Source organism: Argiope bruennichi, chromosome 10 (assembly GCF_947563725.1).
Source record: "Argiope bruennichi chromosome 10, qqArgBrue1.1, whole genome shotgun sequence".
Classification (NCBI taxonomy): Eukaryota; Metazoa; Arthropoda; class Arachnida; order Araneae; family Araneidae; genus Argiope; species Argiope bruennichi.
This window is the reverse complement of record NC_079160.1, coordinates 89710811-89737541: the sequence shown is the minus strand read 5'-3', so window position 1 is coordinate 89737541 and position 26731 is coordinate 89710811. Positions and strand designations below refer to the sequence as shown.

General features: G+C 29.8%; 1 protein-coding gene across 1 annotated transcript; it reads right to left on the bottom strand.

The window, feature by feature from the left end:
- Window positions 1–82: 82 nt before the first annotated feature.
- On the bottom strand, window positions 83–23294 carry LOC129989062 (major facilitator superfamily domain-containing protein 6-A-like). Its single transcript, XM_056097382.1, has 5 exons — window positions 23250–23294; window positions 13084–13310; window positions 11967–12050; window positions 7165–8559; window positions 83–346 (listed from the first exon to the last, which is right to left on the bottom strand). Exons 3-5 carry the CDS (start codon window positions 12040–12042, stop codon window positions 159–161), a joined length of 1659 nt encoding a protein of 552 aa, XP_055953357.1. The 5' UTR covers window positions 12043–12050; window positions 13084–13310; window positions 23250–23294; the 3' UTR covers window positions 83–158.
- Window positions 23295–26731: the final 3437 nt, after the last annotated feature.

The window sequence follows — 26731 nt, the reverse complement described above, 5'->3', positions numbered from 1 at the left end:
AGCTATCGATTAAAACACAAAAACAAGTAATTTAACAACACATTTATTATTTTTTTTTCAACAGATAAATATAATTCACTTCTTAAATTTCAATATTCTATAAATAATATATATATATGGATATCTATTGATGAGCTCTTCGATTTTCTTTTTAAAGTTCATGGTGTTTGCTTCTCTAAAGAAATATCATTTTTTCTAGTTCTATCTGAACATTTATTTAAGAGTCTGGACAATATAATGAAAACTAATGCGCATGTTCCACTGAAGATACTTGCTATTGTGAATGTCAAACGCCCCCCAAACTTGTCAAACGCTGCTCCGCACAGAAGGCTGCCTGAAGCTTGACCTGCAACGAAAAAGTGCATTACTAATTTGAATATGACTAGAATTTTTCAAACAATTTAAGTAATTTTTTTTTTTTTTTTTTTACTTTTTTGTATACGTTGTATAGGGAAAGTACAGAAACCGTCAAACTCGAGATTTTAGGTTTTTCCGAGTTCGAAAAGTACATTTTTGGAAAATGTCCGTCCGTCTGTGACAAAGATAACTCAAAACGCTTTGTTCTAGACGGATGAAATTCGGTATACAGTCGTTATACCAGATTTGTAAATTTTTATCCAATTGTGTAAAATGTTTAGAGGAGGAGAGGTCTGTCTATCTGTCTGTTTAAATGTGAGGCCGCGCTGGCCTGGTGGTAAGGTCTCAGCTTGTGAGCCGTAGGGTTTCAGGTTGTGACCCTATTTCACCGAAGAACCGTCGTGTAAAGGGGTCTGTTGCGCGTTAAATCTGTCATGACCAAACGTCCTCCCGCTGGTGTGGTGCGGTGTGGAGAGGGGGGTGCCACCAGCTCAGGTGTCGTCCTGGTCATCTGACAGCGGTTCAAAATTACGAGGTCCGTCCCAAAATAGCCCCAGTGTTGCTTTACAACGGGACGTTAATATAACTAAACTAAACTAAACTAAACTATCTGTTTGAATATAAATTACCATGGCTAAAACATGAAGGTATCTAGATAGATAAAATTCAATACGCAGATTTAACATCTATAGTGTAAACACCTACCAAATTTTTTAACCAAATCCAAAAAGAGGTTGAACGACTGTCAGACTGTACTTTCAAAAGCACGTAAACGCGATATCTCAAAAACACAGTGATTTAAATATATAAAATTTGATTTGAGATTTTATGATTACAATTGTAGCACTGTGTCAACTCTTTGTTTCATTCGATTGAGAAAAACTTCTCTAAAACACAAATTTTATTTTCAGATATTATTAACCTCACGCCAGGGATTAATCATCAAAGATGGCATGATAGATTCAGTAAAAATATTAAAAACGTGCCAAAGTTTAATATTTCGTAACTATTGTACGCCAATGCTATACAAGACGTTCTCTGAGATAACATCTTTATAAGAATATTTGCGAGAAAGTCTTAGGGAGACCATTTCCACTGGTTTTTCTCTGAACGATCGACAATTTTATATGAAAAGATTTGAATCTAAAGAAAAATTACATGGATTCACTTAAACATTTTTTTTTTTTTTTTTTTGATTCAGCAATACAATATTATTTTAAATATTGATTCACCGGTTTAAATTTATTCAAGATGATTTAATGGAATTTCAGGTCTGAAAAGTTTTCTTCCATTCTTGGTGGTTTAAAAAACAGAAGGAATAAAACAGTGGGAGTATTCTCTCCAAAACTGTCTCGCACATTCTCTAATAAAGACTTTATTCCTCTCATCCGGCATAAAATTTTGGACTTTGGGTAAAGCCCCAAATTGCACCTTTCATTGAATTACAGACAAGAGTAGTTTATCTTCGAATATTTCATTAACATATCTTATTATCTCGTATCAGGTCCTGAAATGTCAATTTATTATATGGTCTAGACCTCTTCAGCCATAAGAGTGTAACGGATTGATATGAGCGAGGATAGAACCTGGGACTTTGTGGTTCACAGCCCAGTAACATGACCACAATACAAAAGCATTTGCTCGGGTAGCGTAGCTGTTAACTGGCTTATAAGCTTTCACCACAGGCTCTCCTTCCAGTGAGTCGGAGGTGAGACGAACGATATGGCTGTTGAGTGGTGATGTATTAGCTGTTGAATCAAATGCGCCTGTACCCATTTGAGTAGCACCAAGCGTTATGGCGAGCGTGTGTGGGTGAGTGATCGCTGATGCTGTTGCTGCGTCAAGTGAGTCTAATCACTTTGTGTTGCTGCGTCAAGTCAATCTGACGACTTTGTGTTGCTGCGTCAAGTGAGTCTGACGACTTTGGTTTGCTGTGGGTAGATGGCGCCAAAACAGCTGTACGAAGGTTGAAGGTTCATCGTCCGAGGTCACCAATGTGTTGGATTGGTATGAGCTAGGATAGAACCTGGGACCTAGAGGTTCACAGCCCAGTAACATGACCACAACACAAAAGCAATTGCTCGGGTAGCGTAGCTGTTAACTGACCTATAAGCTTTCACCACAAGAGCTTATACATAGAAAAATTATCATTCACAAATTTTTAAGTCATTTTGAAAAGACTATGTAAAATATTGTTATTCAAAACATATGTGATACCATTTTACTAGTATTTTACATTGTTTGGGTTTGTGTGTGTGTGTGCTGTTAACTTGAAATCTATCAGCAAACGATTTGTCAGGAGTGCTAATTATAAGAACAAGAAAAGTGATAATACTCTTATTCCAAAATTATGAAAGTTATACAACTTATATTTTTTTTTATGAAATATCATTTATACGGCCAATGCAAAATTGCTAGTTTTATCCGCTATTTTTCGTACTGAATACCCCATCCGGTGAAATAGAAATTATTTATAGTGATTTCAAATTTATTTTTTCTATTACCAGCAATATGGGAAAGTTTCCAATCAAAATTTGCTGTATCAGTCAAATTACTGGGAATATTTTAAGCTATAAATATAAAATGAAAATTCATAATAATAAAAGAATTTTATTTTTGTATATTCAGACAAAAACAAACGATGGTAAATAATGTACATAAATAATATTAAAAAATATTCAAAAATAGGATGATAAATTATAAATAATGCGTATAAATGAGTGATTTTCCACAATAAATACTCAAACGAAAGAGAAAATGTATAAACAAATATGTGATGTATTTATTAACATTTTAAAAGCTAATGTATTTCATCAACACTTTGGTTTTATAATTGTAATTGAATATTTATCTTAAAATACACCATTTTCATAGAAAAAGATCTTTTAGATTCCAGATTTATAGGTTTAATAATTATTTATAGATGCGCAAAGATTAAAAATATTTCCCGCGTATACCGCGTTGAGTGCCATTTATTCTTACACTAGCCGCCTATGGCGACCAGTTGGTTCGCCAATCTTAATGTTCGTTTAAATTTCAATAATTAAATAGGTTGAACCTGAGTTTAACCCCCTTCTTCGCCAAGTTGCGATAACGCGCTAAAGCTGGCAATCTTTATTATGCACTATAATTGAACATCTGCTCCTTTGCTTTTGAACATTTCGCAAGGCCGTTGTTGGCGATTTTTAAAAATTTTACAATGCAGGGGGTTAGACTCCGGTCGTACCATTAAATATTTTACGCAATTCCAACTTTAATAGATTCTTCAGCAAAATATTTTAAAACTTCAAATTTTGATAGTCATATAATTCACTCATAATATTATAAAGGCCTTCAGTCATAGCGTGATATGTATCTCTCTAATTTTCTGTTACCCCTCGTAGAAATTATGCTTTAAATTAAGTGTAAATGATTAATCTGCAATTAATATAATAATATTTTTTACTGAAACAAAGCCTTTTTTTTAATAATATGATTACTGATAATAGAGTCACTGAGCGTTTAAACTTTATGGGCACTAAAGAATATCTTTCTTAATTTATGTAATATCTCAAGAATTTGTCCACAAAAATTTCTCAGATTCATCAGGAACAGATCGATTCATTAACAATGTTTCATTTTAAATGCATCAAACATTAAGAAAATAAAATGAATCGTTTAAAATAATCGGTCGAAAACAGGTTTAAAAAAACTACTTAAAAAACGATGTACTTAAAACTGTAAGCATATACAAAAAAATATATAATTAACATAAATACAATTTAATTACAAAAGCATGCAATTAGCCTAAAAATAATTTAAATCATTGAAAACAGGTTAAAAAGAACTACTTAAAAAACGATGTATTTAAAACTATAAGCATATACAAAAAAATATATAACTAACATAAAAACAATTTACTTACAAAAGCATGCAACTAACCTAAAAATAATTTAAATCGTCCGTTGGTTGTCATGCCAACAATCAGAACACAGTGCGCATGCGTGAATTTTCTTCGCCAGTTACGTTAACGCAAATGCGTGAATTTTTCTACGCCAGTTGGGGAACGCTATGCAGATTAAACATTTTTAATTTCCTTTATTCTGTGTTATTTTAATTCAAAAGTACTTCAGAATGAATCTGAAACATGGATTAATTAACAATGTTTAATTTTAAATGCATAAAACATTAAGAAAATAAACAGAATCGTTTGAAATAATCGGCCGAAAAATGTTAACCCTAGCCTTATTACTGTTGGGAGAAAAAAACAACTAAAGCCTTACTCATTTGGCCGTGGGGAAAATTTAAGATATTTTTGGCGGAAAAGTTGGCGGTGGGGAAAATGGAAGATTTTTTTTGGCGGGAAAGTTAGTTTTTAATTAATAAAATTCTAATTAAAATTTCAAAAAAGGGACCCCAGGTGCACATTCCCGACCTCTAAGGTATACACGTACCAAATTTGATAGCTGTATGTCAAATGACCTGGCCTGTAGAGCGCCAACACACACACACACACACACACACACACACACACACACACGCGCGCATTGAGCTTTATTATAAGTATAGATTATTGAAATATACAAACAGTTGGTACAGATTTTGGGTTTTTTTTAACACATCTATTTCTTTTATGGCAAATGATTTTATATCGAATTTGTAGGGTTAACAATTGACTGTCCGTCGGTCTGTTGATACGTGTTTAGGTGATTACGATTACTTAATTACTAAAAAATAAAAGATTACATATATGAAATGGTAAATCTGTGTCAATATTTAATGCATTTCATTTAGGTTGGTCAAAGAGAAGATGTACAAAATGCATACCCGATTTTCTTCATTAAGCTACGAAACTTAAAAAAAGTCTCAAAATATCGTATAAATTTATGATAAAATGATGGAAGAACATTTCTCGAGCTGACCTTAGGAAGTGCTAGTTCATCTAAAAAAATAATTATAAATGATTCTGATACCTGGTGTCACCTCGATTTTCAATAAACTTGAACCATATGCCCCCCCCCCCTCCCTCCTCCACTGCTTTTTATATTTTCAAATTTAGAGATGAGTTTAAACCAAAAATGCTATTGCAAAATGCAAAAATGAGCTTAAAAAGAAAAAATAATACAGGTTGATGATTTCTTCGGCATATTTATTTTTATAATTTCTAAAAATAAGTATTCAATTACACTTTTTTATCTTTAGTGTAACTTATCTGTTCAGAACTTTGACTTTTAATACCAATGACTCGAAAATAAATTTGAATCGAAAAATCTAGAAAGGTGATCTAACCAGGCTCCAAGATTTGGCTGTAAAATAAAGACTGTATGCATTCATTTAATTTTGATTTAGTTGGAACCATATTTTTCAAAAATTTCTTATGGACTTTAAGCAAAAAACAGATATTTTTCTTAAATTTTTAATGATTTGGGGGCCATCGTAAGGGTTCCCAGTTCATGTTCTCGCTTGCCCGAGCTTAGTTATGCCACTGAACTGAGGGATGATTACAGTTCAACGCGGGGCCCAGCTGAGAATAATCTATCCAATTGGTTAAAGACCGACTTTGAACATTCCCAATGATTTTTGAAATCATGATCCAAATTTTTTCTTAAAAAATACTTTAGGTCAACAATATGGGAGGAATATTTTATTAACAAAACCGATGCGAAAAGAAAGAGAATTATTAGCTGCCATTTACCATCAAGAAAAAAAATACCTAATAGTGAATGTGTAAACAACTATTGAATGGGACTGGAAACCGAAGAAATCGATGGAAATTTTGGGTTGCCGAAAGCATTCGATTATCTAAAAATAATATATTTACGACAAAGCATGGTCGAACTAAAAAAAATCGACAAAAACATAACAAAGATTTCGAATTCGGTTTTCAATAAAATAAAGAAAAATAAAAAATTATTTCCATTGTAATGCATTCCGACATAGTTTTAACACTGTGAAACAAGAAGGAATATCCCCCCTTTGATTTTCTCTTATTCTTAAATAATCTATCAACTTCTCTTCTGTTCTTTCCTTCTCTGCATCCCACAAACGTATAACGGAGATATATATGATTGTAGAGGAAAGGAAGCAACAAATCGTAAATATCGGTTAAAGGCAATTCGATAGCATGAATGTTCCTCCTCCAATTTCTTAGAGCGTGAGGACGTATTGCAGCACGTTTTGTGTTCCATAATGTAGCGAAGATAACTGAGTATGCAATTCGAACGCCTTCCTTTCGACAATGGGATCTATAATTTGACATATATCTACAATTTTGGCTTCAAGACTGCATACAAATTTTTATTTATCTAAACCATAGTGTTTTTGAATTAGTTTTCACATTAGCAAACATATAAAGCAAGAAATGATACCATCGCCTTTGATAACATTTGGTTCAAAATTTATTATACACCTAATTCTTCTGTATACCGAATTTCATCTACGTGTCTCTTCGCATTTTTGAGTTAAAGTATTCACATGCATACGGGCAGACAGATAAACAAGCTTTCTTTTGACTGACTTCACCCAAATTTTGATGTAATAGAAATTCCCAAACTTGGTGTTGAAAGTGCATATCAAACTGCATTGCTTTAGTTAAATGTGTTTTTAACATACTGAATTTACAAACACACATAATACCAAAAATGCATTTTTTTGACGATCTGGTGTGTGGAGATTCATCAAAATCTCGAGGTCAAATTTTTCGACCATCACAATACTTTCTAATTGTTACAAAAGGGAAAAAATCTAGTGAAGAATGGTTTCTTCAATGAGCAAAAAGAGAAAAATTTAAAAATCCAAGGATTTTTTTCTTTCTTTTTTTGTACTTACCCATTCCATCAATGAGCCCACCGAAAATGCCAAACATGGTGCCTTCAACTCCATCAGGGGCTTTCACTGACACAAAATTTGTCATTGCAGCATGAAACATAGCAAATGTAAACCCATGAGTGGTATCAATGAGCAGCGCCCACCATGGATTCGTGATGATCGAATAACAACCGAATCGAAGTGCATATGCTGAGAAGGAGCCGATGAGGCAGTTAAAACTTCCAAATTTCTTGACAAACCATCCAGAGATTATGAAGAATGGCGCCTCAGCTATTAAGCACTGAACAATGATCGCCCATCCCAATAGACTTTGACTGGCTCCTAGATCTTGCAAGTACCACAATTCGTAATAACTTATGATTGCTGCAAAGGAGCCAATCAGAATTGCCCCGATGGCGAAAAGTATTATTTCGTTGGAGTGGAATACTTTTTTTACATCTCTATATATGTCAGTAGATAGTTTCACTTTGACAGATGGCATTTTGAACAAAATGAATGTGTCTATCAGCAGCAAACACGCCATGACATAATATCCTGGAGAATAATCTTTGTTTATTTTGTTTCCGGTAGCAAGATCACTGAGGTAACCACTAAGAAGACATGCCAAGGCCCATCCGACAGTTCCAAAGAGCCGTTGACGACCATAAAGATGTCTTTTTTCGCCTAGAACTTCGTAGCAAGCAACGTCAGAAAGAGAAACAGCATTTCCTGAAGCTAATCCTGCTATTATGAGTAGGCACGCGAATGCCCAAAACTGGTAGGTTTCATACTCATTCACTAAACCTTCGTCTTGAAATTTACAGGAGTTTATTTCAGGTTCACATTTAACATGTAACAGCTTAGATTGGTCTAAATCGGACATGCTTATATTTTCAGGATTGTTTAAAGATACATACATAGAAAATGTCGCATTCATGGTATTGTTATTATTATTAAAATCTGTCAGGTTTGAAGTTTGGAAGTCTTGAAGATCATTGGTTTCGTTCGCCTTTTCTTCATAGTTTATACTTCTTGAAGTATTTTTAAACAGAACTGCATAACAGCTTATTTCTGAATCTCCTGCTATTTCCTTGATACATGCATTGTTGAATGAAAACGGGAGAGGAATAAAGTCTTGAGAATTATTTGATATTCGAAGTCTCAGATGTATTGGCTCTTGTGGCTTTCTTTCAATAGGTGGTAACAAAAGGAGACTTAAAGAACTGAACGCATTTAAAAGAATGAGTAAGATCAAAAAGAACCTTATGCTTCTGAAGTAATCCACTAATGAACCCATGAACGGTTTGGACAACAGAGTAAAACCCATCAGGGTTGTATTGCTGAATCCAACAGCAGTAGCACTGATACCGAGGCCTTTACCAAGTAAAGTAGAAAATGGACTGACTCCTCCATAACCTGTAAAGTGCAAGTATAATTATTTCAGAAGTTAAAACATCAATAAATAAGTTCTGATATAATATCGGATATAATAAAATGTATTATATTGTAATCTTTTGTACAAAGGCAGTCGAAAGACGAAAAAAAAAAAAAAAAAAAAAGAGGTATGTGAATAGTTTTGGAAATTATTGTATTTTTGACAAATTACTGCAGCATTTATTTTTTTTAAAACAAATCTCTAGTTATTCTTCATTTGTTTCATGCTATGTTCCAGTCCCTTTTTGATAAATGCGGATTTTGTAATTCTTTTGTTTCGCCAGTAATAGTTTTTTTTTTAAATAATAATAATTCCGAAAATCAGCTGGAATGATCACCACAAAATTTTTAAATACTCTCTAATAAAGGAGTTATTCCTCTACCCCTACATAAAATTAAGTACTTTGGATATGGCCGTGAAAGATTTTTATGACATTCATGAACAGCAATTATGAAATATTGATCTATCCCGTGTATCTAGAAATTTTACTGAATCCACGCGTTTCAAATTACACATTTCAATTTCTAAACTTCGAAAACGTATTTTTGTCATTAGATCCTGTATGTCTGTGAACATGATAATTCATAAACGGATTGAGCTATATAGATGAAATTTTGTATGTGGATTTAAGAATAAATTTGTAGATTTCTATAGAATTTCGAACAAAATCCGTTCAAAAGCTGTCAAATACCGGTGAATTCTCAGTTAACTCAATAATTGTAAAACAAAAAGTGCTAAATAAATAAAATTTACTACGTAGATTTAGCATCCAAGATGTAGATCCTTATCAAATTTTGAGGGCCGCGGTGGCCTGGTGGTAAAGTCTCGGCTTCAGAACCGGAAGGTTTCAGGTTCGTGATCCGATTCCACCAAAGAACCGTCGTGTAAGGGGGTCTGTTGAAGTTAAATCCGTCATGACCAAACGTGAGAGGGGGGTGCCATCTCAGGTGTCGTCCTGGTCGTCTGACCGTGGTTCAAAATTACGAGGTCAGTCCCAAAATAGCCCTAGTGTTGATTTAAAAAAAGGGAAGTTAATATAAATAAACTAAAACTAAATTATCAAATTTTGAATCAAATCTTTCAAAGAGATGTCGTTTGTCCGTCTGTACGTTCGTATTAATGCAAACGCATTGCCTTAAACCAATGGAATTTGGTATATGTGTGATTATAACTGCAGTTTCGCGTCAAATTTTGATTGCATCCAGTCGGAAGAAAGTGCATATTTGCACAGTAGATTCAGTAATTAATGTTCGTCAATACTATTCAAAGCATTTGTAGTCTTACCTAAAGTCTACAGTTTTATCTAACAAAGAGGGATAAGATTGGAGAGTATGCAAAAAAGTTTCGGTAAACTACCCTTATTAGATTTAAACATGGATAATGTGAATCTCCAAGCCTCGTATTGAAAAAGTTAGATATAGCTTTTCTCTAAAACAAACTAAAAAAAAAATTAATAACATAAAGTGACTTAATCGAATTGGTAAATGAATTCTCACATTCTAACACTTGCAAATATTGTCAGTAGTTATATATTAAGTAAAATTACGATAGCAAAACAACAAAATAACTATTTAATTTTAAAAGAATTATGAAACCATGCTTTTGAAATGGACCGAAAAAATATCGAATAATTTCTCCAAATTCAAAATCTCAAAGTTTCAGAATAATTTGTAGGGTTAGGAACTTATAAGGAATTACAAGTACTTATGGTGGTGGAAGAACTTGTTTTATACTTTTTAATCGTTTTAACAACATGATATATTTACTTTTTTATCTAAATAATTGTTTTCTGTTTTTTAATCTTGCATAATGAAACTTTGAAGTAGATGATGAGCTAACTTCCCGATGATCTAACAATATGGAATGACGTTATCCATCGGTAATGAAAGTTTTTAATCGATTGCAAAATTTGTACCGAATAGACAGGCAAGAAAGCAAGCTCATGTTGAATTTTCTTCTAGTTCTCAGCTATCTTTAAAGTTTCAAAGTTAAAACCGATTGTAAAAATTGCACTGAACAGAGAGATAGAACAAGAAGCGAGATAATAAAAATGCATTAGTAAAAAAGGAGTGTCATCAGTGTTTAAATAGCTCAGATCTTTTATGTTATTTTAAATACATATACACGCCCACGCCAATAGTTGAAAAAAATTACAATTAATTATAAGATGTTAAATGTATTTGAGATATTTTCAACTTGCTACTAACTTGCAATGTCGCTCTTCCTTATAACTACAACAAAAATTTTATAAAATTTATGTTGTAGTATTGAAACTACCATTAAAATGTAACATCAAAATAGGAATTTTAAGAATTTTTTTAAAAAAATCTTTTTTACGATTTCTAAATTTTGGCTTGGGGATACATACTGATTCCCACAATTTAGAGAACTGAATACTTCTATGCCTGCATATTTATTAATTAATGTTCACAAATTAGAAAGAGTTTAATTTCAAGAACTTTTTAATATCAGCTCAACTTTATATTATTTCAAGTTGATTGTTACAGATAAAATTAAAAGCTTTTAAAAATTCAAACACGTTTAATTTTCATTTAGAATAAAGTTTTACAGAATGCCTGCAGCAGAGTGCGGCTCAAGCCAATAAAAAGCAACATAACAGCCGTTGCCAAGAACATAATACAAACTTAACATTAAATTGGTTGCCAGATACAATTTCATACATTTAAATGATAATAAAAACACAGAGAAAACACGAGAACAGAACAAAAAATAAAAATAAAGACAATTATAATTAAAATTACAAATACATCCACCACAAGTTTGAATTATAAATGAATCAAAATATTATAAATTAATATTTATACATAAAAATAATTAATTAAAAAAATTTCAAACAATTTCGTATTGTAAAATTTATGGTGTAGTATTGAAACTGCCATTAAAATGTAACAGCAAAATAAGAGTTTTAAGAATTTTTAGAAACAATCTTTCTTACGATTTCTAAATTTTCGGCTTGGGGATGCATACTGAATTCCCACAATTTAGAGAACTGAATACCTCTATGAATATTTATTAATTAATGTTCACAAATTAAAAAGAGTTCAATTTCAAGAACTTTTTAATATTAGCTCAATTTTATATTATTTTAAGTTTAAATGATAAATGAATCAAAATATTATAAATTAATATTTATACATAAAAATGATTAATTAAAAAAATTCAAAGAATTTTATATTGTAAAATAGGTAATTAAATATATTGATATATTACAATAATATAAAGGAAAACATTACAGCTAGCAAAGGCTTTAAAAATTTAATTAATTTCTGTTATTGCACAATTATTAATCTTTGAATGCATTTAAATATTTGGTATTCATTGTAAAGTTTTGAATAAGAACTTTTGACATTTAGTTTCTTGTACTTACCACCGAACATAAAGAGGTAATGAAGTTTAGCTGGAATCAGTTTCTTATTTACGTGGAAAAATTTTTCCTCTTCCATTTTCTAATCTAATAAAAGAAACACATTAAAAATTTTAAAAGCATTAAATTTTTATAACTACTCACACTGAAATACTGACATATTCTAAAGCATGTATTTTTTTCTAGAACAGTTTGGCGTTCTACCAAAACAAGATAGTTGTATTCGGAGCTATCTTGCTTTTTTTTTTTTTTAATTTTCCTTTGGCATTTCATTTGTTTGTTGTTTCTGTTGGCAATTTACCTGCCTACTCTACCTATTTTATTAAAACCGGCCAAGCTTAAGAATTCTTATATTGAATAAATGGCTATCACAAAAATCAAATCGGACTAATTTTCATTTCATTCTCTTATTAGATAAAATTATGTTTGAAGAAAGTAACTTAAATTATTATTACCAGTTTTAAAACGTTTCATAAGAAGAAACTAGTATGCAAACGATAATTCTCAGCAGTTGCAGAAAAGAAATTGTATCTAAAATTTAACAAATTAATCGATACCATAAACATATTTGGTAGTAATGTTGTTTATTGTATTGCCTTAATCATATTTAAATAATTTGTTTCAAAAAGTTAATGGAAGTCAATAAAAAAGTTAAAAAATTAAAATGTGATATCAATCAGATTATCTAATTCAGCGAAATATTATTATGTTTTAATTTCCAAATAAGCTTTAAATTTTCAGATATAGATTAATTATTGGTAATAAGAACCCTCCATAAAATATAGGCCATAAACATGGAATAAATACTTCTTAACTATTTGTAAAAGAAAATAATAGGAATATTATTATAATATACTTTCTAATATAATAAATAATAATATACTTTCTAATATAATAAATAATAATAATATACTTTCTAATATAATAAATAATCTAATAAATAATATACTTTCAATCATTTTCGATTGTTTAAATACAAATAAATATTTTAAGTTACAACTATAAGACAAATAAATACTAATAAAAATAAGCTAAAATAAGTAATAATTTACTAAGCTCTATAGAATTTTTGGTATGAACAGTTTTTAAAAAATCATTAAATTAATGAAATGTTTCATACCTGATAGTTGTGACGGAAGAAGTTTGAAAGTTTTTAATGGTTTTTAAATTGCGTTTGACGACCACATTTATTCACTTCAATCCCAGGATGCAATTTCCTTTTTTTTCTTTTGTCTCCGCTTCAAAACATCCGGAATGTGTAAATTAATTTTCGAAATCGAAGAACATAACAGAAATCTTGTTGGCATTTTTAAAACGAATTCATTCTTAGGAGCACTTAATGACATCCTGGAAAAATAAAACTATATTTTTTTTTGTAACAACGGCAAAAAAAAAAAAGCATTGAAAAAGCTTTTTGTTAATACAATGACAATAGTTTTAATAGAATACTGAAAAGTAGGTGGCTTTTGCATTTATACTGCAGAAAAATTAAATAACAACTGAATTTAGCAGCTGCCGCTTAACAATGCCATTGAAATCGGACATCCAGCGAACACGCATAACATTTCGGTTTATGATTATTTCACCTGTCCACGATTTGATTATCATAATTTCAAAATGTCGGGCTAATCCGCGCATAATATTTGTTAGGTTATATCATGTGGATTCTTTCTCTTTGAGAGTCATGTAATAAAAAGGAATTAATAGAAAGAAAAAAAAATAGTGATCTATCTTCATTACATCTCTTTGCATTATAAAATATGATACATTAAAATATATTAAGTATTTTTTTTTTCTACCAGAACTACCAAACATTAAAAAAGAACAACGTTTCCAATATTATCTCTGAAATATCTTCAATAATATCATACTTCCATTTATATTTTTTATATAAAATTTCTAGTCCAATATTTTTTATTGTTAATTGGGGGAACTTAATGATGAGCTTTTCTGTGCCCCTTGTATTAAGTTTATTAAAGACTAGTGATATTGTTTTTAAAATTTGTATTTCTTACAGTTTATTTTCTATTTGCAATAAATTGTAATTTAACTTCGTACAATTACTTCATAAATTTACATCGTGTAAATTCAACTTAAATTCTTTGATAAAATCTTATAAGAGCTTTCTTAATTAATAATTTAGACACAAATACGCATCAAAATCTAACAAATAAAAATAATTTCACTCGAAGTGAGGAATTAAGAAAATATTTCTGAAAATAATAAAAATCTTTTATTTATTGTAAGCATCTGCGTACGACTACATTTTGTAAATGAGGCTAGGATTTGTTCATCAGTATTATTTTTAATAGAATATAATATACCACTACACGGTTTCTCCTACTTCAAACTCAAAACTTTGAAAACTAAGACAATTTTGAAAAATGAAAAAGTTGTTGTTACTGTCAATGTTTTATGTTTCTAGATTTTTGAAAAAAATATTGGTTTTCATTTTCAAATTTAAAATTTTGCTGAATACCTTTATTTTAAGGTAATATAGCCATGAGGATGTTTCGGCCACCTTATTATTTTATCCAATCTGACTCAATTCTCCATTTCTACTACTTTTTATCCCAATTAAGAAAAAAAAAAAAAGAAAGAAAGAAAACAGGGCAAAATTGCGATAAAAAAAAGGGAACAGTTTCGAACTTTTTTCTGAATATAATGTTATTTATTTCTATTTGAAATAATTAGAATATAAATGAAAGGAGTTTGAAAAAAATTCGTGAATGATTCCAAAATTTCAAACTATCTAAAATAAAAAGTGATTTTTTTTTTGTATAAAATGTATGTCGGAGTGTTCATACATTTTGTGTAATATGTATGATACAGTGTTTGAATAAAATTTTTGTGAAATTCGAATCACAGTCACTAATCTCTTTATTTTCTTACATTTTGACTTCTAAAGTCAGTGGGCTTGTCTATGACAAGTGCCTATGGAAACAACATTTCCTTACATTTAAATAATGGAATTCTTGCATTTGAAAAGAAAATAGGAGTTTCAAGATAATTCATCATAAAGAGCTTTATAATTCCTATCAGATTTTTTAGAAAAGTATATTAATTCAATTCAGTAGATATACGAAACAAAAAAGAAAACTTAAACAATCAAATAAGAATGTCTGCTTTTGCAAGTAGGCAAACACTAATTTCTTCATCCACTAATACGATCCTTGAACTTATTCAACTTGTTATATTATTGTAGAATTTTCCTAGGTTTTTTTCCCCCTCAATTTATAAGGACTTTTTTGCTCTTTGTAAAAAGTTTTAACCTGAAATAATCAAGTGACCATATTACCTTCAAACACCTCAATATCAATAGTATCTCTCAGTACCTATAATCAAGTGACCATATTACCTTCAAATACCTCAATATCTATAGTATCTATCAGTATTATATAATTAATATTTTATGGGTATTTAAGAATTTTTCAAAATTTTTACACAGAATGCTATAAACACTTGAAAGGCAGTGTGGCGAATTGTTAGGAACGAGGATAGAACCTGGGACCTTTTGGTTCCCAACCCAGTAACATGACCACAATACAAAAGCAATTGCTCGGGTAGCGTAGCTGTTATCTGGCTTATAAGCTTTTACCACAGACTCTCCCTCCAGTGAGTCGGAGGTGAGACGAACGATATGGCTGTTGAGTGGTGATGTATTAGCTGTTGATGCTAATGCGGTTGTATCCATTTGAGTAGCGCCAAGCGTTATGGATGGATGGATGGATTGTTAGTTTTAATGGCACAAGAGCCAAAATAGGCTATACTGAGCCATACATATGGTCAATAAGAAAATTAAAATTGTATAAAAAGCTCAAAGAGCGAATAATAACGTAAAAGGTGCATTAAGTTCAATGATAGAATTGTAGAACAATGCGGTGATGTGTTTGATAGAAATTACAATAGAGTTTTAGATGCAGTGGTAAAAACCAGTTGCTTTTAAAAACTTAAAAATGTTTTTGTGGGGATTTTCCCCCAGCAACGTTAGCATGTCCAGTGCTGAGTAGTTAAAAAAATTTAAACGATGAAGATTAAAATCAGGACATTCTATTAAAATATGAAAATCTGTTAAAATATCTTGGCATCTGGAGCAAAGAGGAGCTCGATCACCAAATAAAAGATGTTTGTGCGTTAAACGAGTGTGACCAATGCGGAGTCGAGTCAATTTGACATCGAGCTCACGCACTGGAAGCGCAGTCCATAATGTAATTGTGGGTTTGATAGAATGCAATTTGTTATTGCTCTCTTGATCCCACGATTCCTGCCATATAGAATAAATACGACGCGCAAATAAGTTCTTCGCATCGTAAAATGGTACCTCAAGCTGCATGGTGAGCGTGTGTGGGCGAGTGATCGCTGATGCTGTTGCTGCGTCAAGTGAGTCTAATCACTTTGAGTTGCTGCGGCTTTTTTGTGTTGCTGCGTCAAGTCAATCTGACGACTTTGTGTTGCTGCGTCAAGTGAGTCTGACGACTTTGGTTTGCACATTCTCTAATAAAGACTTTATTCCTCTCATCCGGCATAAAATTTTGGACTTTGGGTAAAGCCCCAAATTGCACCTTTCATTGAATTACAGACAAGAGTAGTTTATCTTCGAATATTTCATTAACATATCTTATTATCTCGTATCAGGTCCTGAAATGTCAATTTATTATATGGTCTAGACCTCTTCAGCCATAAGAGTGTAACGGATTGATATGAGCGAGGATAGAACCTGGGACTTTGTGGTTCACAGCCCAGTAACATGACCACAATACAAAAGCAATTGCTCGGGTAGCGTAGCTGTTAACTGGCTTATAAGCTTTCACCATAGTAGCATAACACGTAAAATTGATTAAAATTCAAAGAATTGCGTTAATTTAATATATTTTAATTTCAATTTTTCAAAATTATCTCTAAAAATGTTTTAAGATAAAATATTTTAAAAATTCACGACCTATTTCCTTTTAAGTAAAAATCTAATCCAGAAAAATGTGTTTAAAACCCTGAAAAAAATACCGTTTAAATCGGACAAATAAATGAATATAAATCGGAATGTGTTGTCAATTTATTTTTTAATTAACTGCAAATTCTGTTATTTCTGCTAAAAATAAGTTGTAATACTTACTGATTCTATGTATTGTAAAAAATTATATTTACATACAAATTTAAGAAAAATAGGGCCTTATTTAAATTAACATCCAGAATATGAAAATCTTGCTTTCTCAATGTGTCTAAAAAGGATAATTAAATAAACAACATTTAACATCCAAGCCACTTTGTCGAAATATCCCTCCCCCCTCTCCGTTCTGCCATGCATCTTTGATGGCAGCAGAGTGGTGATAAATGGTGGTAACTTTTTTTACAAAAGAAATGCTTTCAGATTCTTAAAGACAACAGAGTGCAACCCTAAAAACTAATAATTATTGTCTTTTTTTTTTCTTTATGTTTTTGGTGAGGAGTTGGTTCATTGGGGATACTGGTTGTGTTTAATTTCCATTTATGCATAACTTTAATGTTCATGATTACTTTAAAAATTATTTTTAAACATCTAATTGTATTAGGTATATTATACATCAGACTGTATAATAGTCCTTACATTTGTTTTGCCCATTGTGCACATGAAAAAGGAGTTTAGTCCCAAGATATTAAACAGCCAATAAAAATCTTAGTGCTGAGTAATTTGTTTCAAATTGCATGTGCTATTAATGGTAAAGTAATTTCACTTTCTGATTCCTCATCTAAATTTTGTAGATAATTCGCAGAATTTACCTTTCTTAGTCAACATCGGAAGAAAATCACGTGACTGAATATTTGATGAAACGATGGAAACTATTTGAATTTCAAGGCAATAATAAAATCTATTGTCAAACATCATACCAAAAAAAAAAAAAAAAAAATTATTTTTAAAAAATGTTAAGCTACATAGTGATCAAGAAATAATAGGAGGTATTCGGAGCCCCGTATTGTGTTATGTACTGGACGAAATATAATAAAATTTAACCGTCGGTTAAAACAGTTACGTAGAGGACCGATGACCATAATTAACTTACGAAGAATGGCTGAAATATTTGAAACAACAGCAATTCTTAGTGTGCAACTAGGATGAGGACGTAAAGTTATGAAGCAGAAATAACTTGAAGGAGTTGCAACAGCCGTTATGGATCAGGTGATAGCTAATAAGCAGGTTATCAGCAGTGCCCGTTCAATATCACGACAGATACCCCGTTCTCGACGATGCAGAAGATATTGCGTAAGATCCTAAAATTTTATCTCTATAAGATAATACCCATTAACTGATGACACTGATCTGAATCTTTGGCAATTTCTAATTGTGAGGCGGTTCCGGTTCATTTGAAAGACGTTGTGTATCATGGACATGTTCCCGACATTCCTATTATAAAAGATCAAATAACGTTACATGTCAACGAATAAATGCCGATGTGCTGCGAGCCACCATCGCAAACCTCGTGTATCGTATGTAATTATTGGAACATCAATTTGTTGGTCACATAGAGCCAAATTTGTAAGTTGCTATAATAAACGTTTTTCATTGGTATTTGGTATGTTGCTATTTAGTGTTTAAATTTGCAGTTATGTATTCTTTTACCCTATATTATGCGCTTGCAGCTTCAGAATTTCCCCTATCGGCGTTTTTTGGTACTAATTTTTTTTTTTTTTTTTGATAAATCAAAACCGCACATTTATACTTGTGTATTGTGGCCGAATTTTGTTATATTTCGTCCAGTATTATAACACGCTAAAGGTCTCTGTACACCTCCTGTTATTTCTTAATCACCCAGTATATAAAAAAAATTTGCACAATAACTAAATTGGTATCATTAAAAATAATTTTTTTTAATTTTAAAATCTTGTAAAAATTAATTTTGTTGAACTATATTTTCGATAATTATGTCAGAAAGCACTAAAATTCTTCTGAATTTTTAAGCAACTAAAATTTAAAAAAAAAAAAAACGATGGACATATTCTCATCTTCCAAATTACATCTGTGTCAAATATGATAATGGTAGGTTCAAGCGGTGTGTTCTGTAGAGCGCCAATACACACACATTTTCCTTCATTATTATTAGAGGTAAATTGCTCAAATCATAAACAGAATCTTTTTATAATCAGAATCAGCAGTAGAAGAAAAAGTTCTCAGAATCAGCGATTAACTATTTGATAAAACAATTGAAATCGTTTGAATTTCATGGCAGCAATAAAATATATTGTTGAAAATTATGCCAAAAACATTTTTAATAAATTGACAAAATTCTGAAAAACCATATGACAGTTAAATGTGGCTCATCAAATAGTAATTTTTTTGTTTTTTAATTTGAAGCGGTGTAAAATTAAGTTTGTGTAATATTAATAATAATAAAAGTATGTATAGTAATAAAAATAGTATTTTTGGAAATCGTTAAAGGAAAAACAACAAAATGTCACTTAGTTTTTAATTAATTAAAATTTAATTTAAATCTAAAAAATCATCCCCATGTGCACATTTCTACTCCCTAAAGTTTATTTGTACCAAATTTGGTAACTTTTGGTCAAATAGCCTTATCTGTAGTGCGCCAACCTGCTCACGTCCTCCTTTATTATTAGTAGATATGGATTCCAGCATGGATTAACTTAGATTAAGTGAAGAAAAAAATTTTTGTTTTTCTCTAAATTAAAAAAAAATGCAACTAAATTTATAACTAAAATGCAATGTAATGAACGATTATGCGATTTCTCTCTAAAACGATTAAGGTAATTTGAAATTCCCTTTTAATGAAGAGCATCTTTCCTTTAAAGAAGACGAAACAAAACAAAACAAACAAACAAACAAACCAGGTTATTATTAAAATTCTGTTTCTAAGATTTTTTAGTTATGTTCTTTGTTCACACTTTGATCTGTTTGAAAATTCCTCTGCTCAGTGACATTTCTTAGAAATATTTTTTACTACTTTAAACATAGTTGCTAATTAACTATTTCGCTATACATAAAACATTATGTATAAATAAACGTAAAATTTCACAATTGTTAAACACAGCGCGGGTTTACTTTTTCGCAAACAAAATTTTAAAAAACTATTCTAATCGCCAAAAAAATTCGAACAAGATTTTGGCGAATCTCCACATTTCAGACATCTCTGAATTAAAAAATATGTTTTCAGCATTACATCTATCTGTCTGTTTATACGGTAGTTGAAAACGTTTTGAGCGAGACGGATGAAATTTGGTAAATGGGCGTTAGATCAAATTCTTAAATTTCTATCAGACTTTTTGAACGAAATCCATTCAGATAGACTGGCTATTCGAATGCAAATGAACTCGTTAATTACAAAACATAAAGAAATAGATTGATAATATTGCTACATAGCATCTAAAATGCGACTTACCAAATTTTGAACCAAATCTGTCAGAAGGGCAGTGTTAATTAACCATTTCGTATACATGTACGCGCAATAACTTTAATGAAATTCGGTATATTAGTTTGTGATTATAACTATATTTTTGTGTCAAATTTTGGTTTCAATCGGTCGGATAAAAAGCATCTAAATCACATATTCATAAGAAATATTCAGTGAAAATGCCAAATATCTACAATGCGTGGCATTAAAGAATTTACGCCAAAAGATCTATATTTCGTAACTATTATTCGCCAATGCCTTGCAAAGCGTTTGCAGCCTTATCCATGATCCACAATTTGATGAGTGTTAATACTTTTGGATTATAAGATAAGACCTTTATTGAAGAGCATGGAGAAAAGTTTGGGGGAAATCCTTCTTGCTGGTTATAGCATAAAAATATATCGATTACTGTATTTAAAGAACGATACAAAATTCTATCCAAAAGTTGCCAAACAACAAATTCGCTACTGTGCTCCAAAAATCTACATTATGTTCTCACCACATAAATATGTTTTTAGTAGCATTAACTAAAATCTTTGCAAATACATGCTGCAGGAGGTTACGTAGAAAGTTTCACTATAAGAATATAAGAAACAACTCACATTTTGAGGCAATTTTTACTGCTTAAAAAGCTGCGGGAGTATTTTAGAAGAAATATTGAACTATAAAAATTTCGCATGTGAATTTTTAGATAATTTTTTGCATTTTAAATTGGATTTATTACATAATTTAAGTTAAATATTTTCATTCGGAATACTTTTGTGAAATATAATCAGAAAAAGTCAATATTTTCTGTTCATATAACTTAATCCAGTTCTATCTCTGCTAATAATAACAATGAACGTGTTTGTGGGTTGGACGTCTATAGGATACGCCTTAGATCTTGAAATACCAAATTTAGCAAAAATTTAATTTGGAATGTATAAATGTACACTTGAAAGCAATTTTTAAAAATTTTAATTAATTAAAAATTAAGTGAAATCTTTCCCTTATTTTACCTAATTTCCGAAATTATTATAAAACAAAATTGAATTTTAAATCATCTTAAAATTTAAAATATCATCTTCTCAACGATACCAATTAACTTGCGATATATTTTTTAAAATCTATTTTTAATTAATTTTTTAGCTTATTTAAAATAATATATTTAAGTGCTGAAAAAGAAAATCGTCTTTACTTTTCCTATAAATATCTCATCCTCGATTATTCTCCCTTTGTTAATGAAGGTGTGTATGATTTTACAACTAATTTGTCTATAAAGAGTAAGCATCTATATAAATTATGCTTTTAACATAATTTTTGAAATTTTATTGCATTATTAATTTAAAGTTTAATTTTACAAGTAAACAATGGTGTTTTATTTAAACGCGTTTATTCCAAAATACTGCTGCTTCTTATTAGAATATAATTGTGCGTATAAAAATTTTTTGTCGTTATTATTGCCTGAAGATTTCTTCATTAGAATACACTAAATTTTTAATTATTCAGAAATTTTTTTATTTGGTATCTTATGAGTAATTAAACAAATTATTAAAAATATTCTGTAGTGCATATAAAATATCTATATTGAACGATTCTGCTTTCTGTTTTTAAATTTTAAATAAAAATATTTAGTTTTAGGAAGGAATTTTTTGTATTAGTTGAAATTTAATCGCATCAATTTCGAATGAAAGTCCAAATTATAGGTAAGATAACAGAAAATTAGAGAGGTGTATTGCACATTGAACAAAACGTTGCATTGCTTTTAAAATAGTATACATTATATGTCTATCGAAATTTGGCGTTTAAAAATACTTTACAAAGGAAATCATTACTGAGAACATGAAATATTTAATTGAAAATTTTAGCTGTTATAAATCTTTGCGAACCAGTAAGTCGTCAAAGGTGATTAGTTTAGAATAATTTTTATAGGTATCTAATAATTAAATAATAACTATCAGCATTTGCTCTAATTTGTTGCAGAATTCTTCGACTTAATGTGTAGCAAGTTTTTAGTTACCTGATTCATTTTATTTTACCAATTAATGAATAAATTAGATTTTAATATGGACGTTTTCATCCTGTGAATGCCCAGGCTAGATTATATTATGTTATTTCATTCCCAGATTTCAACATTTCAATTTGAAAATAATTTGTTTTAAAATTTTAAGTTCCAACTATGTAGCTTTTATTTAATTATCGAGTATTATATAAAATAATTAATTAATAATACGAAATTGAATAATTATTTTATTTACAATAACTTAAATAAATGATTAGCAAAATCATTCCAAGAATCATGTGTCTAAAACATGGTTCTAAATTTTTGCCCATTTGAAATATTTCGCACAAATCCTAGAAACTCGAAAAATATATTTTAAAATTTAAACCACAATAATTATAAGCAAAATAAATTAAAGTTCAACATCATTATTCAGAAATTTTAATGAAGTATTGCAAGCCAAAATAATTTTCTTAATTATTTCCAGTTATATTGAAAAAATATGAAATCAGAAGACTTTACGGATGTCTCCACAACTTATTATTTTAAATAATTTCTCCTGGATTCTCGACCCACGTGTCAAAAAATTCTGATATGCACTATTTTTATAAGGAAAATGGTAAAATTTTCTATTCTTCCCATTCCTCAAAAAAAAGGTGAGGCCCCCAATCTATCAAGGAATTTATATTTAAGTTTTTATTGTTCTCTTATCATAATGCTACTCCTCGCTCCCTGTTTCTTACAATTCCCATATGATTTTTTTTAATTTTAATATTACACTGACAGTTTGTTATATAGAGTGATAATCTGTTGATATTATATGAGTAACAAAAATTATTAATACGTTTCAAAAAACAAATAATTTCAATAATCTCTACAATAAATCTGAACTACTATATAATCGCTAAGAAAACTTCAGAAACATACCGATTTAGAATAGACACCGGCTTCTGTCAATCCGAAAACAAAAATAGTTGGAAACCGGCTAGCCTCATCATCTACCTCGATTTATTTCTGAGAAAAATGACTGCCAGATGGCGCTGCAACCCTTCTCAATCGATAGTTAGACTCAATTCAAAATAGCAGTCTGCTTCTGTTGCATACTCTCCAACATTGGTTACCCAGTCATCAATAGCATTTTTTACTGATATATTGCATATAACGTAATATCAACAAATTATTGACGAATATATATTTCCAAAGAATTTCAACTAGTTAAAACAAATATTTTCAAACATCATTCAAAATTATTTAAGAATTTATTATTAACTAAATATTTTTTTTAACCACAACACGACTTTATTGATTAAATAAATTTTCTCGATTTACAATTTTGTTTCATTAAATAGCAAACACTGTTCTTCAGTCATCATTGCTCAGTTTAACATAATAACAAACTCCCACATTCATTTTTGTTAGGAGGAGTGATCCAGAATTTTTGTATTCATGCTGGAACAAGATTCCGTATTTCTTTTGCTAACCATCCTAAAAATGCTTTCATTATCAGCATTGCTGTAGGTGAAGATGCAGAAAAGGGTATTTTCAGCGTATTTTACAGGTCTCAATACATATGTCCATTTTTTTAAAACTTTTTCGTAGTTTTTTTCTTATATATCCGTAATTCCGTTACTTAATTTCCTTAGCAACACAGAAATTTTGCAGCTGTTGGTGGGTATGTTGTTGGATTAAAGCTTTAAAAAATAATGCATTATTAGCATTTTTTGATATTAAGATTCATCATAAACTCTGGAATGAGAAATCGAGCTTGAAGTGGTGAATTTTAATATGACCATGCGATGTTAACATTATGAGAGAAAACAGTGAAATAATTACAAATTCCGAAATATATATGTTAGTAGTATTGTGATACAAAAATTATCTACCATAAAGTCAATCAAGTATAATCTACTACATATATTTCTTAATTTGTTAAATCTCAAATTGCTGTTTAACAACTGTTAACATTGAAACTGTGTATTTTCTCAATTTTAGTTTTAAATCCTGATTTTAATGAATTACTATATACACATCTTAAAAATTAAAGAATCAAGGAGTGCTAGCCTCTTATTTAATCCAATTTATTACACATCTGTTGATACACTGATGTGAAAAATATTAGCCACTAGCCGTCATTGACGACCAGCCTGTTAACCCAAACATCGGTTTTCTTGGCAAAAGCATTAATACGGAATACAATTATTTAAAATTTCACATTATCATTTGATAAGATTGAAAAATATGAATTTAAGTGAATCAGTCTACTGCAAATGATTGCGCGTACAAATTATAATAAATGTGGCTAAGCGATTATTATTCAGAGCTGGTAAAAGTGATTAATCAGTTTAACACAAAGGTGTTAATTATTAATATTAACCGATTAATCACATTGGCCATAACGAAATAAACGGAAGTGGAATTTATTTCAAGAGATATTGGAAGAAAGTAGCTTTTTATCTTAATTTTAACATTTATCACAACACGTGACAAGAAATAGTGAAATTAGTTTTGAATTTTTTCATACGAATAAAAACATTGATGCACAATGTTTTTTGAAAAATTATTAAAATTTTTTTGTAAGGAAATAAAATTGGCATCACTAAAAAAAATGATTTTTGAGACATTTTTTTTACAAATAATACGTTAGGATGATATAGCTGAAAAATAACCGGAACTTAATTAATTTTAATTAAATTTCGGTATTTAGAAAGTTGACATCGACTTTTTTCTTCTCTGAAAGAGCATGTATCCTAAATTTGATCAAGATCATACAAAAACGTAGACTGGTATAAAAGATATACATAATATTCATTTTTACTTATAATTCTAGTTCAATACTTTCAAAGATATATAATTCAATTTAAAAACGTTCAATTAATAATTAAATCTAATAATGTTTTAAATAGTTGCTTTGAGCTCGATACTTTCTATTTTTAAAAAATATAAAAGGCATTAAATGTTCTGAGAATCTCTTTTCACTGTTTGGTATACGAAAGCAAAAAATATTGTAAATATTGTACAAAGGTATATTGTAATCGTTAAGAAATTCGAAATGCAGATTTCGAAGAAACTCCAAGTTTTAGACCACACTAAGCCCCCTCCCCCCCCAAAAAAAAAACATTCTATATTTGTCTGTGAAACGATAATTCAAACATGCTTTAAGCTTGATAGATGAAAATTGGTATGCGGTCTTTACATCAAATTTGTAAATTTCTGTTAATTTTTAATTTATTTTAAAAATTTGCATTTAGGAAATAAGTTTGGAACGAACGAACACGATAACTATAAAACGTAAAGAACTAAATAGATAAAATTTGATCCATACATTTAAACATGTAAAATTTAGATTTGTAATAAATTTTGAACCAAATTTGTCATGGGGACGACCTCTCTAGGTGCCCGTTGTTAGAAATTCAAAAGTGAAGTCTTAAAAAAAAAAAAAAAAAAAAACAGTTTGACAAAGTTTTGAATTTCCCTTCTAATTTAAAAAACAGTGAAAATGCTTCTTAAAAATAAATAATGTGTTTTACTTTTTATCATCTTGTTAAAGCAATTTTCAAATAAATTCCTCATTATTATTCAATTAATGCCTTCATTATCAATGTCTATTAAAAAATATCCGTATGCTAAGAACTTATACCATCAGTTTGCTCCATCCATCAGTCTTTTTGTTATAATATGCTGATAATACAATTTTATTTTGTACAATTATTTTTAATTCACTTTTTTTTTAATAATTGCTGTTTGTCTCAAAGTTTATCATTTTTATCCAGGTCAAAGTTAAAGCAGGTACAATACTTTTTTTAAACACTTTTAGCAATTTACATTATAGTGTTATCATTGCTAAATACATACATTCTACATCTTAATATGGAACATTCTTTAACAGGTTGAATAGTTTTGCTCTTCAAAAACCTCGTTTTCCCTAGTTCGGATCATCAAACATACAGCTGCTTCTTTCAAAATTGCTTCAGTCCAAAATACTTGTTTAATTCATCCTCAGATTTTTATAAACATATTTATTTAAATATTCATATATAAAGAACTGGTATATATGTTACATTATGAGTCATAATAAGACTTGAAGTGTGATTAGTATAACTTAATTTGCAGTTTTGAAAGCTCTAAAACACAGAATCTTATATGAATTGGTTAATTTGTTTGGCTTTTCTTCGACCTAAAACTTTTCCAAAGAAACAACTATTATGACAAAAATTACAACATTAAAAAGGAGGTATGCCAAAATAAGCATTGCATTATAGAAGGAATATTTAACTGAGATTTAATTACAGTAATATAATGTATTTATATAACAATATATATGAATGTGAATGCACACAAGACAGAAAATAAAATCAAGCATACAATGCAATCAAAGAACAATATTTTTATTGACAAACTTGCATCATTTA

What these genes read in the sequence shown, in the direction of transcription:
- LOC129989062 (XM_056097382.1), bottom strand. Translation starts at nt 12,042, where the DNA reads ATGGAAGAGGAAAAATTTTTCCACGTAAATAAGAAACTGATTCCAGCT. An exon ending in TTACCTCTTTATGTTCGGTG is followed by an intron (nt 8,560 to 11,966) that starts GTAAGTACAAGA and finishes TGCACTTTACAG; the next exon opens with GTTATGGAGGAGTCAGTCCA. An exon ending in TGGGCTCATTGATGGAATGG is followed by an intron (nt 347 to 7,164) that starts GTAAGTACAAAA and finishes TTTTCGTTGCAG; the next exon opens with GTCAAGCTTCAGGCAGCCTT.